The sequence below is a fragment of the Sarcophilus harrisii genome, chromosome 4 (assembly GCF_902635505.1).
Source record: "Sarcophilus harrisii chromosome 4, mSarHar1.11, whole genome shotgun sequence".
NCBI classification, from domain to species: domain Eukaryota; kingdom Metazoa; phylum Chordata; class Mammalia; order Dasyuromorphia; family Dasyuridae; genus Sarcophilus; species Sarcophilus harrisii.
In genome coordinates this window covers 310,837,413-310,853,585 of record NC_045429.1, presented here as the reverse complement: position 1 = coordinate 310,853,585, position 16,173 = coordinate 310,837,413, and the positions used below count along the sequence as shown (strand labels likewise).

At 37.5% G+C, this 16,173-nt stretch overlaps 1 protein-coding gene across 5 annotated transcripts in view; it reads right to left on the bottom strand.

The window, feature by feature from the left end:
- Positions 1 to 3,114: 3,114 nt before the first annotated feature.
- The window catches only part of AXIN2 (axin 2), a 43,392-nt gene continuing 30,333 nt past the window's right edge, over positions 3,115 to 16,173 (bottom strand). For all 5 annotated transcript variants that reach the window (XM_031965681.1, XM_031965682.1, XM_023502590.2 and 2 more), the window contains 2 exons: positions 14,750 to 14,917; positions 3,115 to 5,066 (listed from right to left, as the gene is read on the bottom strand). In XM_031965681.1, the coding sequence (XP_031821541.1) occupies positions 4,940 to 5,066; positions 14,750 to 14,917 (295 nt within the window). In that variant the 3' untranslated portion in view covers positions 3,115 to 4,939. The remainder of the gene's footprint in view (positions 5,067 to 14,749; positions 14,918 to 16,173) is intronic.

Below are 16,173 nucleotides of genomic sequence, written 5' to 3'. Positions count from 1 at the left end.
TTTTGTCTCAGTTTCTTCATCTGTCATGAAGAAAGAAATAGCAAAACACTCCACCATCTTAGCAAACCAAGATAACACCAAATGGGTAATGAAGAATCAGACACAATTGGACAATGAAAAAGTATTGAGATTGAGTCTCAAGGAACCTACTAAAGGAGAGGATACTAAAAGTTTGGGAGAATCTTGGATCTTTTTTTTTAAAGGCAAGAGTAACTAGTAATTGACATGACTTTCCTATCTTTATAAGATTTCTGTGAGAAAAAATAAGAACTTAAGGAAAGTATAAAAAGGGAAGAAGTAGATTTCTCTGATATCCTATGATAGACCACATCATTGCAGTCATAAAATTTACTGAAAAGTATAGAAGATACAAGATCCCACTTGAGTAAAATGAAAAGCATTTGATTTAGCAAAGCAAAATACTTAATAATATCCATCAAGATGTCTTCTATGCAAATATCAAAATAATCATTTCACAGAATTTTTTTAAGAATCCTATTTTCTAGCCAAGAATAAAGAAGACATGTTTTCCAAGGTGATTGCTGCTATCATAATGTCCAGCATTCAATCCAAATGAAAGAGGGATTCCTCATAGCAAAATTCTCAAGATGCTTGTGCTTAAGGATAATATTGTGCTGAATGCATCAAACGTAGGAAGATGCAGAGTTTCTTAAATGAGATCCAATAATACTCAGAGTTGTCTACCCAGGAAAAGCCAAATGAATGAAAAAAAAAGGTTATCTAATTTGAGATTGGGGCAGTTAGGTAGTACAAAGGATAAAGCACTGAACCTAGAGTCAGGAAGACCCGCATTCAAATCCATCATCAGACACTCACTACTTGTGTGACCTTGGGCAAGTCAGTTGACCCTGTTCGCCTCAGTTTCCTCATCTGTAAAATGAGCTGGAAAAGGGAATGACAAACCACTCCAGTATCATTACCAAGTAAACCCCAAAATGGGTCATGAAGAATCAGACATAAATGTAAAATGACTAACCAACACAGTTTGAAATTCATATGTAGTTGGATAAATCACTGAGCTAAATATATTTAGCCATTTTGGGTGGACAATGATCTGGGCCTAGAATTGATCATGAGGAAATTTGATAAGCATTCGTTAAGCATTTATCCTGTACCAAGCACTGTGCTAGGCACGGGGAACAAAGACAAAAAGCAAGACTCCTTGCTCCCCAAGAGGGTTATTTTTATTCTAATGGTCTATTCTGTTCTCTTAAGAAAACTAAATGTACAAAGAAAATTAAATAGATCCTTTGAGACTCAGTCTCAATACTCTTTCATTGCTATTCAGTTGTGAATGACTTTTCCTGATCCCATTTCGGGTTTTCTTGGCAAAAATAAGACAAAAAGGGCTACATAACTGGTAAAATTAAATATAAGCAGAGTAATTTGGGAGTGGACACAAGTGTAATGGCAATAGGAAGACATCACCATGGGCTTTCTGAGAATGCCATGAAAACTGACCACTTGAAAAAAAACCCAATGATTTTATGGAGTCAAGATTAAGATAAGTATTCATTCCAGAAATGAGAGAGAACTTATACAAAGGCATGGAGTGAAGGTAGATGCAATGTTATGTGTGACAAATAAAAAGCAGGTCAGTTTGATTGGAATGCTGAGTGCATGGAGAATAACATGAAAGGAGCTTGAAAAGGTAGCTCAAACTGGATTGTGCAGATTTCAAAAGTCAGAGAAAAGAGGGGGCCATTGGAATTTCTTGAGAAGGGGAAAACATGTTCACACTTATGCTTTAGGAATATCAAGAGTATTTGTATAAAGAAAGGTTAGTCAATGCAATAGTTCAAATGAAAGGTGATCAGGAACTGAACTGGGATGATGATTTCAAGTGGAAAAAGGGACTGATTGGATGCAAAGAGAGAGAATGTCAACAGTGATTCAGAGGTTGCAAAGTTGGGTGACTCAAAGAATGGTGGAAAAATTGGAAGAGGAGAGGCTTTTCAGGAAAAGATGGGTCCTGGTTTAGATGTGTTCAGTTTGAGATGACCACAAGGATAGGGAAGAGACAGACAACAAGAGCAATAGAGGAAGAGCAGGACTTAGAAACTTGGAAATAGAACCCATGTATAGGTAGCAGGATGAGGAGGATGATCCTGCAAAAGATGATCTGGCTGAGGTTATCAGATGTAATGAGGAGATAGTCCTACCATTAAAACTCAGAGAGAAGAGGGTTGTCAAGTGCCAAATGTTGCAGAGAGGTCAAACAGCAACAAAATTGGATGGAGTGCATTTTGGGAATTTGCTCATTGCTTTTAAGGGCTTTGAACTTGTCTTAAAGTCCTTTGTTAACGATTTCTGCTGTATTAGTTTAAGTAAAAAAAAAATTACATTGGATGTCATTGAAATTTCAATTGAAAGCTTCAAGGAGGCTCTTGAACTGTCTTTAAAGAAAAACAAAGATTCCTGTACACATTACCTACAAAGCTGTGGAAAAGATGCCTTCAGAAAGATGTATGATTTGAAAAGAAAATAGGACAGTCATATCACTGAGGATGATTAACTAATGGGTCAGCCTATGTGTTCTCTTAGTATGTATGCAATGTTAGAGATGAAGCAATTGGGTGATACAATGGATAAAATACTGGGCCTGGAGTCAGGAAAACCCAAGTTCAAATCATATACTTAGCAACTATGTGATCTTGAGCACCTGTTTGCCTCAGCTTCTTCATCTACATGTAACATGGGGGAAATAATAGCACCTAGCTCCCAGAATAGTGGATAAAATTAAATAATTGTAAAGTGCACAGCACAATTCCTGGTACATAGTGCTATATTAGGTGAAGGATTGTAAAATTTCCTCTCATGAAGAAGTTCAGAATGTTGCACCCCAACCATCCCACCATGGAGGGTTTCTAAGACATGGACAAGAGGCACAATTTTGAGAACTCAATTTGAATTGCTAGAGAGATTACATTCACATTGATGAGATCACAGATCCATTAGAGTAAAGCTGGTCACAGAGATCTAGGATAATTACAAGATGTACTCAATCTAATAAGACCATAATATGGAAAAGAATAACGTTTTGAAAATTATGATGTTCTGTTCCTCCCCCCAACAATTTAGACACAATGCTAATTTGAAAAATATAAAACTTTAATAAAGGCTACATCTCTTAATTACAATAATTATCGTACCAAGTAATTTTCCTTAAATGAAACTCTTTATAATGCATAATTTACAGTGTAAGTAGAACAAAACGCCATGGCAAAAGTCATGAGTATAAGACTTGTAATAAAAAGGCATAAAATATATTTATACATAAACCCCTTTTAAAAAACAAGGGAAAGTTGAGCCCTCAATATAGGGCGATACACGGTATAACCCACCATGCAGGCACAGGTACTGTACTGATTCCATTTCAAACACTAGAGATAGTGTATTAATAATCTTTCACCATACAATATATACAGACTTACAGTACAAGGTAGTAATGACAAACAGAATGCACACATTAACTTAACACGAAAAACCCAAACATCAAAATGAAGGACTTTTGGGGAAGGAGGTGCTGCTTTTGAGTTTGCATTCACCCTTTTAACCTGGGGGCTGCTGGGGTGCAATGTGTGAAAGAACTGTTTCTGAATTTTGGTGCAGTTTCCTCTGAGGTCTGTAGTGGGGGCTAGGGGTGAGTGAGACTCAGGGCTGGGAATGAAAGGGAAGCAGTGAACACTTCAGTACAAAGTCTGAATCTTCCCCTGGACTTGAAGGTCTTGAAACACTGCACTTTTAATAAAGGGCATGCTAAAATCACCTCCTACATGAGCTAGCTACATGGCATGCGCTTACAGAATAAATTCTGTATATGGTTGGGGAAGGAGGTTCTGGGGAGGGGGGGATCAGGAAGTACACAGAATCTCATGGGGAAGATCACTCAGACCACCCAACTAATGAGTAGGGCACTGACCATCCTGGGGAACTCAGCTGTGAGATCCTCACAGCACCCATGCTACACAAATTCTCCAATCAAATACTGTTCTTGTGTTATAGTGATAATGCATCATATTTAAGCATTAAGATCTTTATCACAAGTTAGAGCAGCAAAGGTTTTTTTAATTCACCAATTTTTATGTATATTAATAGTATAGGGAAAAGAATAAGGACTAAACCTGTGATTTCATTGGTACAGAGAACTCCCAAGTGAGGAACTTCCTCTACCAAAGCAGGTTGACACCTTCTCTGCAGCTTTAAAGTCTTAGAGGGTTGCCTAGGGCACTGAGAGGTTAAGTGACTTGCCTGAGGTCACACAGCCAAGAAAGAGTCAGGATTTGACCCCCAGTCCTTCTGGCTTTGAGGTCAACTCTCTCGCCATTCTACCATGCTGCCTCTCATAATAGGGCACCATTAAAACAGTCTAACTTCACTTGAAGAAATACTGGGCAAAGCACAATTCCTTTTAAGTGATAGAAATCATTAATTCACTCTTAGCTAAACTCCTACGTTTGAATAGAACAATTAAAGAACAAAGTTCCTCTTTCCCCTCTCCACTATTAAAGCAGCATATCCATTAATTGGATGTAAAAGGAAATACCAAGATCAATAAATATCAGTAAGGATTCCTGTTCAGGGAAGCTATACAGTTTTTCTTAGTTTATGGATTTCAGATATCTAGGAAGTGATATGTAAGGAAGTCTCTCAAAAATGGTTTGCATCTTCAATAGCCAAGAGTGGTCATTTTTTAAATAAATAGTTCAGGACTTTTTCTGATTTCTGTACCCAGTGAATAATGAAGGGTGATTTGCCAAGTCTTCCTAGATTTCTTTCTTCTTCATTAATTTGATTTTCCTTCAAAATATTGTTTTTTTCCGTTTCCAAGATGTGTATCTTCATCTTTTGTTTCAACAGTTCTTAAGAAACAGATGCAAAAAGTTGTTTCCATTACCACCCATCACCAAAATAAAAATTAATCAATTCTTTCGACTTTCCCCAGAATCCTTCCTTCGTACATTGGAAGTATCGTATCATCTTCCCAAATCTCTTCAAAAACAGCTCCACAGTCAAACTCGTCACTTGCTTTTTTGAAATAATACCTTAAAAGAAAAAAAAAAGGATTCAGTAAAATGACATTTTGAGGATTCACACATAGGATTTAGAACAGGACTGGTCTTTGGAGAATGTGACTGCCTCATTTCAAACATGAGGACACCAAAGGTCTAGAAACTTTTAAGTGTGGGATTCTCAATCTTTATAGACCTGTTTGGGAGTATAATGAACTCTATGGATTAATTGTCAAAAGAATCCTATTTAAACCCATAAATGAAGGAAACGCTAAATTTCAGTTAGAGATTAATGAAAATAAAGATTTCATTTTCCCCCATTCAATTTCAGAGACCCTTGAAATCTTAATGCCAGGTTAAGTATCCCCGATTTAAATGACTTATCACATGTTGCATAAGTAGTAAAATGGCAGAGCCAAAAGTTAAGCCTAGGTCTACTCTCATACCAAATCTACTACTCTTTCTACCCTTCAATCAAATAAACATTTATTAAGTGCCTATCATATGGCAGGAACTATCCTAAGTACTGGAGATTAAAGAGAGGAAAAAAAGACTCTGCCCTCAAGGAGTTTACATATATAGCAGTGTAGAAAAAAATACACATGAAGCTATACAGTAGCATTGGAGAAGACGACACTGGTAGTTGTTAAGACCTGGAAAGACCTCATGCAGAATCTTGAATGAAACCTTCTAAAAGAAAGGCTACATATTTCAGGCATGGGGGATAATCAGTACACAAAGGGAGAAAGACCGGTGGAGGGCCATCTGTGATAAATATACTGATATAGCTGAATCACAAGCTATATAAAGATAGTAATATATAAATCTGGAAAAGTTGGATGGGAGCAGTTTATGAAGAATGTTAAATGAATGGGGGTTTAAATTTTATTCTAAAGGGAAGAGGAAGCCACAAGAACTTGTTGAGTAAGTATTGAGTAGCTTACTGCATGCCACATCTGCTTTTTAGGAAAATCATTTTGGCAGCTGGGATAGAGAATGGAATAGAGTAGAGAAAAACTAGAGAATTGGGGAAATCAATTAGCAGGCAAAGATCAATTAGAGGCAAAAGTCCAAAAGGGAGGCGAGGGGCTGAAACAGGATGGTCTGGTCTTAGTATAAAGATGAAGCCCTAAACTACTTATGTTGGAGAGATTAAAATGACAAGACATGGTAACTGATTGGCTATATTAATATAGGAAGAGCTAAGGATACTACCATCAATATTGGAAGGATGGTAGTATCCTGAACAGTGATACAGACTAGAAGAAGAGTCAGTTTGAAGGGGAAAATAATGTATTCTCTTTTGGACATGATGAGTTTAAAATGAGCCTTTAGCATATCTAGTTTAAAGTCTCCAATAGGCAGCATCTGAGCTCAACTGAGACATTAAGAATATATGTTATAGATTTGGGAGCAGTTTGCATAGATAATTAAATCCATGGAAACTGATGAAGTCACCAAGTAAGAATACAGACGACCCAGAATGGAGTTTTGGGGAATATCTATAGTTAGGAGCCTTTTATAGATAATGAGTCAGGCAAAGGAAATAGAGAATCATCAGTCAGAAAAGAAATTGAAAACGATCAGTCAGAAAGGGCAAAAACCAAGAAAAAGAGAGTCTAGGAGGAGAGGGTGATCAACAGTGCCAAAGGCTGTTGAGGGATCATGAAAGATTAGGATTTATAAAAGATCATCTGATTTGGCCAGTAAAAGGTCACTGAACTTTCAAGAGAAGGAATTTCAGTAGAGTGATGAGGATGGAAGCCATTGCTGAGCATACAGAACAGAGTGAGAAAAAGGAAGTTAGTGGTACCAAGTACTGATGACTTTTTGTAGGAGGTTGGCAGAGAGAGGCAATGCCTAATGGAGATGAGTGGATCTGGTAAAGGCTTTCTAAGGATAAGGATTTGGACATATTTGTAGGCATCAGAATAGGAAATCTTAGAAAGGAGAAAAAATGAAGAGGGGATAGAGGACTGATTTACATGGAGGGTGGGTTATGAGTAGGATAAGATGGGAGGAGATATAGATTCTAGTAAACACACAGTACTTCCAAACTTGCCCCATTATTGTAAATATATCACTACCATTCATCCTTGACTCTTGCTGTCACCACAGAGATTCCAGTGTCTGGTATTGGTAAGAAAACTCACCTCTTTATTGGACAAGAATAAAGGAGAGATGGTATATCAAAAGATTGTAAAATAAGAAGGAAAAAGGGGGCAAACTCTCAGCAAATTCTATTTTCTTCCTAAAGTATGAATCCTCAGTGAAGATAGCAAAGATAACATGTAAGAGATACTATGAATAGAATGAGACTCAATTAGGAAGGAGTAAAAGACCTGCTTTGCTTCACTAAAAGTCCAGTTCAGATTGGATGACAAGTCTGTAGTGAAAACAGTCCACTCGCATGACTTCCACCACTACCATTCAACAATATCAGTAGAAGTGGGTTACAGGATTAATTTAGGGTTCCCACTTGGCAAGATAGCAATGGTGATATTTCAAAAGAATAATGGATGAGAATACAGAGCAGTATAGAGTTGAATTGCTGCACTAAAGGGAGATGGAGAAGAGGAAAAAAGTATAACCAAAATAAAAGTGATAATGTAGAAAGAGCTGAGGGTTAGAGAAATTAGAGATCACTGTGAAGGCAAAAAATAGGTTTGAGAAAGAATAAAGACATAAAGAGAATGAGAGAATATTATGATCAGGTAAAGGAATTTAAGAGTTCTTGATCATGGAAAGGAATCCAATGCAATTGCAATATCTGCCATAAAATGATCCTTCTGTGTGAGATGGAGTGGTGGAATAGGTCAGAGGCAATTAAGAGACTTACAAAAAGGAAGGTTTCAGCATGAGGGAAGATTAATACCTATATTGAAGACAAATCTTGGGGTAAAGAGGGAGACTGAGTTAGGCACATAGGATGAAAGATCCAGGTGAGAGATCTGGATAGAATGGGTCTTGAAGTAGAAGATGATGCTGAGTAGTAGCAGTAGCAGAAGATCAAGAAATTGCAATAGGAATAAAGAAGTGTACTGACTTCCTTTCAAGGGGAAGTTGATAAGGAAACAAAGGTGTGAGAGAAGTTATACCAAGTACTAGAAAGGATGGCTAAGGATACAATGGCAACCAGGGGTGCCCCAAAGAAGCCTGGTCTCAGTAAGTACTAGAAGATGGAAGAAATATGAGTCAAAAAGTTCTAAAATGAAAAGAAGTTTATTATAGGGAAAGCGGTTGCACATGGGGCAGGGTAGAAATTCCAGAAGGGACTGTGGAAGATATGGGAAGATCAAGAATGGATGTCCCAATGGAGGAGTAAGGTTGAAGTGGGTGGGGATGAGTATGAAAGAGTTCTCTCAATGACCTCAACATTTCACATGGGTTTAATTATCATCCCTACACTGATGACTCCCAGATCTGTAGTTCTAGTCTAAGATTCCCTGCTAAGAATGAACTCTAATCCCATATCACCATATCACCCATATCACCTACTGGACTCTTTGATACATGGCCCATAGACCATCTAATTTCAAACTTTGCAGATATAAAACATCTTAACTATCTCCCCCTACCCCCAAACTCGCCGCCATTCTAAACCTATTTTCGTTATTGTTGTTCAGTCATTTTTCAATTGTGTCCAATTCTTTGTGAGCCCATTTAGTGTTTTCCTAGCAAAAATACAAGATTGTTTTGCCACTTCCTTCTCCACCTCATTTTACAGATGAGGAAACTGAGGGAAACAGGATTAAGTGACTCTTTCAGGGTCTCACACATCTAATAAGTATCTGAGGTCAAATCTGAACTCAGGGTATAAGTCTTCCCAACTCCAGTACTCTTATCCACTGTACCAACTAAGCTTCCCTATGGAACTATCATCTTTTTAATCAGTTTTGAAAGCTTGGTGTTATATACAACTCTTCATTCTACTGACACAACAATCTGCCAAATCTTTTCTTTTTTTTTTTCCATCTAGCACATAGCATATAATTTCTTCTCTGCACTTACAAAGTCACCACCCTCGTTCAAGCCCTCTTCTCCTCTCAGAAGGACTACTGCAATAGTCTTCTAAATGGTCACCCTGCCAAATTCTCTCACATTTCCAATCCAGCCTTTGCACATCTGTCAAACTGATTTTCTTATAGCACAAACTAAAAATGGATTCATATACAGCATCCTTGAGACTTCCATTATTTTCTACTTTTATACAATCTACTACTTTCTAGTCTGAGCTTCACTATCTCCTTATTCCACCACTCAGAAACCTTAATTGTTTTGAGGCCTAGTTCCTCTTCCAACTTCCAAAACCCTTTCCAGATACCATAAGCTGCTATTGCTTTCTATTTACAATCACTTTTAATATATTTTGTATATACATATGTCACATCTGTTTCAAACCTCCTCCTACAAAGGATCTAGTTACTGTGGCTTTAAGAGTTAAAAGGATGTTTTGGAAATCATTGCATGGGAAGAATAAAAAAGAATTTTCTTTTCACAGCTGGGGAGAAGACAGAGAGAAAGAACATAAAAAGATCTTTCTTGATGGAACTGTTTTAACATATGGGTGAATTGAAAAGTAGAATTATGTTTCTAGAAGTAACAAGTCATTGGGAGAAACAATAATGGTTAGGGGTGATTCTGTCTGTGACCTTTCTCAAAGCTAAAATATGGCAATCATTTATATTTTGTGTTATTATTGTTGTATGTTAATAAATTATATAGCTGGTAATTTCAAAAACTTTATCCTGGAGGTTAGTGATATTCATATAAAGGGAGATATAAGCAATTTCTTTGGTTTAAATAAACTGGGACGGGAGCCCTGAGCTGATTAATCAGAAAATATCCAAACATGGTATTAGAATCATCCTAGAATTAAGAATGTTGGAAATGAAAATAACAAGGTAAGGAACAAACTGAGGAGTGACCAACAAGTGACAGAACAGATTCTGTTAATCCTTTATGTGTTGTCTACACACACACACACACACACACACACACACACACACACACACTCTGTTACCTAGATTATAAGCACCCTGAGATCAGGAACAGCACTTAGCACAGAGCCTAGCGCACACAGAAAGCATTTACTGCTTGATGAATGACTAAACCATCAAGGGGGAATGAAGAAATAATGAGATTTAGTGAGACAAGATATCTTAAAAGAATAGGTTAATGTGGGCATGTATATAAACTTCTGCCAAAAGCCAATTTGTAATGGCAATCAAAGATGAAGCAACAGCACTAAGAAGTACATCATGGACAATAGCATGAGAAGGAATGAAATTCCATTAATACTCACCTGAAAGATTTTTAAAAATAGACTTTAAAAGATTTTTATAAAGGATAATTCTAATACTCTTCCTCCCCTCCCACTTCCCACCCTTGCCAAGCCAGAAGGATGTCCTAAAGGGGATTATATTTGGAAATAATACTTTCCTACAAAGCTAGGAGGATATCCTGAAAGAGACTATAATCAGAAACATCTTTATCTATTCTATAAAAAGTTTTGGTTCAGAATGATAGGATCATTGCTTTTTAATAGAAGGGACCCCTAAAATCATCTAGTTCAACTCCTTACCCTACACTTGAGGAACCTCAGGCCCAATATGTGACTTGTCCAATACCACATACATAGCAGTGGCAGAATTGGGATGTGAACCTATCTTCCTCAAACCCTATGCTTTTCTCAATATACCATATTGCCTCTCTAGAACTAATACTAGGAGTTCTGGCCCGAACTTAGGATGTCAAGTCCTTCCCCTAGGGCCATTTCAATTTTTTCATCTGTAAAATGAGGTTAGACTGAATCATCTCTAAGATTCCTGAAAGGGACATTATATGATTCCTCCTAAGAGCCTGATCACATGTACAGAAATTATATTTACTCTCCTAGAATATCATCTCCAATGAAGGTACTTGCTAAGTACCCCAATCACAAATAAACTTTAGATATTAGGCAGTAGCAGATTCACTTTATTTAGAGTTGCTCAGACAATGGAGTCATTACATATATAGCCATCTTCCTTTTCCCCTAGTTGTGCCTCACTCTTCCAAGTATCAAACTCTAAAAGACCCTTCTATTATGCTGAATTAGGCTGTTCAGTTCCTTGATTAAAGGTTCCTTTTATCCCATTCTTCCTTCTAAGGCTGTTTAATTGCATATGAGCAAATGACTAGCCTCTGGTAGAAGGGCTAACATTTACAGCAACAACTCTCCTTCCAGCTGCCCACTCCCCACTCTCCCAAAGAAACCAAAAGTGAGTGCACTTTGCCATCTGATCACTGGCAAAGGAGACCCTCAAATAGATTAAAAGCTGCTCTTTGTTGCTCTGTAATTTTCAACCAATAAAGAGAACTGACAGGTTAAAGGTCACTATACTCTAGGGAAGGAAGGGAAAAGAGCTTCCCCCTCCCAACAAAATTCATTGTCTTAGAGTTTGTGGATTTTTTTTTAAAGAATGACTTTTCCCCAAGTTATATTTAAGATTCCCCCCATCCTTTTTAATAAAGGCAAGCCAAATGCTTTCAAGGGAGATAAGGCTGAGTAAAGAGAAACAGCTGCATTTAGTCAAGGTACTTGTTTTTAGCATTTCCAATTGAATTAGAACATCAGCAGAGCACTACCCCATAAAAACATTTCACATAAGAGAACTCAAGAGTCCTTGGGATAACTCAAGGGAGAAGACAGTAAATAAATGAAGGTGATGTGTCTGACAGAGAAGTGGGGGCATCAAAGGGTGGATTAAGACACACAATTTCAGACATAGGCAAAGTGTGGGTTTGTTTTGCTTAAATGTGCTTATTTGTTGCAAGAGAATGTTATTTTTTCCTACAATTTGGAGGGCTGGGTTTGGGAGCAAGACAAGGGGACTAACAATACAGATGCAAAAAAAAATAAATAAATAAAAATTGAAGAGGTCATTGTACCATTAAAAAAAATGAAGACAGAAGAGAGGAAATTTCAGAAGACAACAGTGGCAAACAAGGCAGTTTTGAAACTAATGTGTTGAATTTATTATATTCTTTTTTAAAAAGGCAAATGATATATAAGAGGGATTTGTGGTTTCACATACAATCCTTTCTATATTTACATGTATGTGGAACTGCTCAAGTCTGATGTTTGTTAAATATAGAACAAAAAAAAAGCTTATTAAAATTAATAACACAAAAGGGGGTGATAAAGTCACTGTTCTTCCCTTTTAATAGAAGGGTAAATCCTCTCACCAGTGACCCTCCACCCATCTTCAAATCTCTTTGGTGTTTACAAATCTGGTCTGAGGCTCTGCATCTCTGAGAAAAAATGCTACAATTTTTTACATAATTGCCACCTCATCTTGGAGAGGAGAGAAAGGCAGCAACATCCTCCCCCTCCAACAACTTCAAACATGTTGCCTGCCCTCATTTTCTTGCAGAAACGGGCTTTTTCCACCGAAACATGTTTTATGTGGCAAACTTTGTTTTTTTCTGACATCTGGCACCAATATCATCTGGCAAGTCTGGAGTTACTGTTCCATTTTTGAACTCCTGCCATGTTGAGATTACTCAACAGGGCCCAGGTTCCCCCTCACTCCACACACCCTCCCTCCCCATCCTACTCCTTGTTAAGTTTTTGGTATTTTGCTGTTTTCTGGTTTCCAGTACTTAATATAGTGTTTTCAAAGGGTTGGCGTGAGAGGTTTGGGGAAAGAGAGGTCCACAATTCCCTACCCCCCCACACACAACCCAACCCAAAGAAGGAACTGGATAAATGACTCTGGAACTGGAAAGCAGAGATAAGACAGATTCGAAGGGCCTGGGTTACAGCCTGATCCAATCAATAAAGAATTTGAGAGTCAACCGTTTGTGCAAGTCTTTGTGCATTAAATGAAAGGCAAAGGCTTCAAAGACATGCTTATTAAGTGTGCCTTAAAAAGAAATCAATGCCAGATGTGACCAAAGCTGCTGGGTTAGTCTTTCCTCCAGTCCCTGCTTGCTCCTCGGAACTCAATGGCCCCTTTCCCCCTGAAGTTCACCTGCAGTTTCACTCAAAGTCCAGCCAAAAGTCAAAGCTTAAGATCAAAATGAATCCCTGGAGGTGCACACATTTGTGTAATTAGTTTCACCTCATGTCTGTTCAAGATAAAAAAAATAAAAGGGGGGGGGCATATATTCTAAAATCCTTTTTATGACTGTTTGGTATTGTCTCCACCAACATGTAAAAGAAGAGAAACACCACTTAACAATAACTTACATGTTTCTCCTACCTCTAAAAAGAAATGAATTTTTAAAAATTCTCCAGAGTTTCTTAGGAATTATTCTATGGAATACTGAAAAAAAATTCCAATAGCTTCTCTGAAAGTCTAGAACATGGCAGCTAATAAAAATGAAGCCCTAGTCTGGAAATCTTCCATGGTTTCAGTGACTCTGTCATCTTTGGCCAGAAGAGGACAATACCCAAACCCAGAGGGCCAGGAGATCTCATTTTCACTATAGGATAGGCATAAGGCAGCAAAATCTTGCTACCAAGATACTTGATCAAGCTAGAAATTGGAAACGAACCAGTACTTTGGCAAAATAGAATGACTTCTTCAAAGCACAAATTATAATCCTGCTAATGTTCCAGCGGTTATTCAAAAAAAGAGCCAAAAAGGAGCCTTACAATGAAAACAAATCTTAAGGGGGAAGGAGGAGTCAGAATTCCTATGAGTTGTATATTATTTTAGAAATTGTGGAGAAATTTTTCATTCACATTTGTGGGGTTCTGTGAAGATCACCATAACATTAACAAAGAACAACCAAAGTCTACAACATGGAAGTCAAAAATTATGGGCTTGGGCCTACAAGAATAAGAAAGTGTCCAAAACCCACACTTGCCTATAACACAAGAGCACCTTCTTGAAATGACCCTGACCTTCTGAGTAAAGAAAAAGAGCTGAAACAATTCTATGGGTGTATCAGTCATAAAGGATGGTCTAAACGCATGATAATTCCATCAATTTCATGAGTAATGACCTCAGTCCCTCATTTTTCCTTTGGAGTAGAAAGGGTAACCCATCTTCATCCTCTCCCCCCAGCCTACACCATTTCCCCCTTTAATCAAAGAATATAAATTCCTTAGAAATGTACCATCCTAGGTGTCAAATGGCCTTATGGCAGTACTGAATATTATAGTTTCCTGAGGAGAAAAGGGAATGATTTAAAAAAAAAAAAAAAAAAAAAAAAAGAGCACCAGATTTGGAGTTGCAGGTCCTAAATTTGAATTTTGACACTGACAATTCCTATTTGAATTTGAGTAAATCACTTAACTTTGCTAGATCTCAGTTTCCTCATCTATAAAATGAGAAGGGTAGACAAGATAATCCTTAAGACCCTTTCCAACCTTAAATCTATACTCCTGGAATCCACAACTTTACAGAAGAGTAAATGAGACCCAAGCAGCCCCATTAACCACAAAAAAACTTACCAACACCTTTCCCTACTTCTAGTGGGTTATTTCTTCCAGAGATTGGGGAAAAAGAAAGAGAGTTAAGAAAGGAGAGAAACCTAAACACCTCCACAAAATTTGCAACACAGTCTCCTCAGAAAACATTTTAAAATTTCTCTCCCCACTTTCTTCCTCCTTCCCTCTACCCATCGTGGGCAGAGTCAGACCAAGGAAGAGTCCTTGTGATTCTGGCTCTTAGTTCTAAGCAAACAAACCCTGAAGAAGAAAGAAGCCACAAGATTCTTACCTATAATTTCCCTTTTTGCTGAGCTGCTCTTTAAAGTGGCCAAGTGTCAGACTCTGCGCCTTCAACATCCTCCTGTACGGAATTTCTTCTCCACAGAAAAAATAAGTGACGACCAGTTCAGTGGTCTGAAGGGAGTGAACACTTGCCAGTTTCTTTGGCTCTCTGTGACTGAAATAAAATGAAATGCAACAGGTTGGAGCAAATAAACAAATGCAGAAGAAAAGGGAAGGGTGGGGAAAGCACCCTTGGCAGAGCCAGAAAGAGGCTAGAGTATTTAATCTGAGGGGGCTCTTAGAAGCATAATGTGTCAAAGATGACCTAGGCCAGGGCTGAACCCTCTTTGCTCAAGGGGTTACTTCCTCAAAAATGACTGCTGCTGTTTTTATGATTCCTTCATGGATTCACATCTGTAGAACAGAGGTTGTTGACCTTTTTTTTTGTGCTGTGGGCCCTCTTTGGCAGTTTGGTGAGTATAAAATAAATTTAAATTATATTGAAATATTATTTTAAAAAAACAACAACCAAGACCCCAGGTTAAGAACCCCTGCATTAGGATTATTTTGTCACCATCTAAGTTTGACTATTTTCTTGAAATGCTACTTTTTAAAAAAAAATTGTACAGGATTTGTTTAATATTGCTGCTATTTTGTATATATTTAGTAGATAACACACGATTAGTGTTTTCTACCAGATCATCATTTGGAAGCTAGGTTGGGATACAAAGGAAAAAGATCTTGGGGTTTAGTTGGGTGGTCACTGATTTCTTATATGACATATGACCCTTCCCCAAAGCAAGGTAAAATAAACTGGATGGCCAAAGAAGTCCTCTTCAAGGATGACCAGATATGGCCACAAAATCAGGAAACTGCAATGAATGTAATGAATGCCATGCTGCAAGGCCACCATGTCCAATACTTTTGATTTTGGTCTTTTTGTTTATTTGTTTGTTTGTTTCTTTTGGTTTAGGCAATCAGGGTTAAGTGACTTGCCCAAGGTCACACAAATACTAAGTATAAAGTGTCTGAGGCCACATTTGAACCCAAGTTCTCCTGACTCCAGGATTGGTGCTCTATCCACCGCATCATCTAGTTGCCCCTATACTTTTGAAAAGATATAAATGCTCAAAGTATTAGAAGGTCAAAGTATAAGAGCAAATTTGGAAGACTATACTACTGTGGACTAAATTATTTTCACTGATCTCAAGAAAAACTGCTAAGAAAACTGCTCTTCTTAAGGCCAATCAATTAAAAATGAAAGGATCTAGTCTTTAAACATTACTCACTGGTGAAAAGGCTAAGGAGGAAAACTTTTAATTTTTTTGAAGACTTGAGATCACTGTTAAGGAGTTCTTATTAAAAGAATCATCCTGTAATTAAGTTAATCCAATATTGTTTGCCAACTTTGCAAAAAAGTAAATTTAAAAG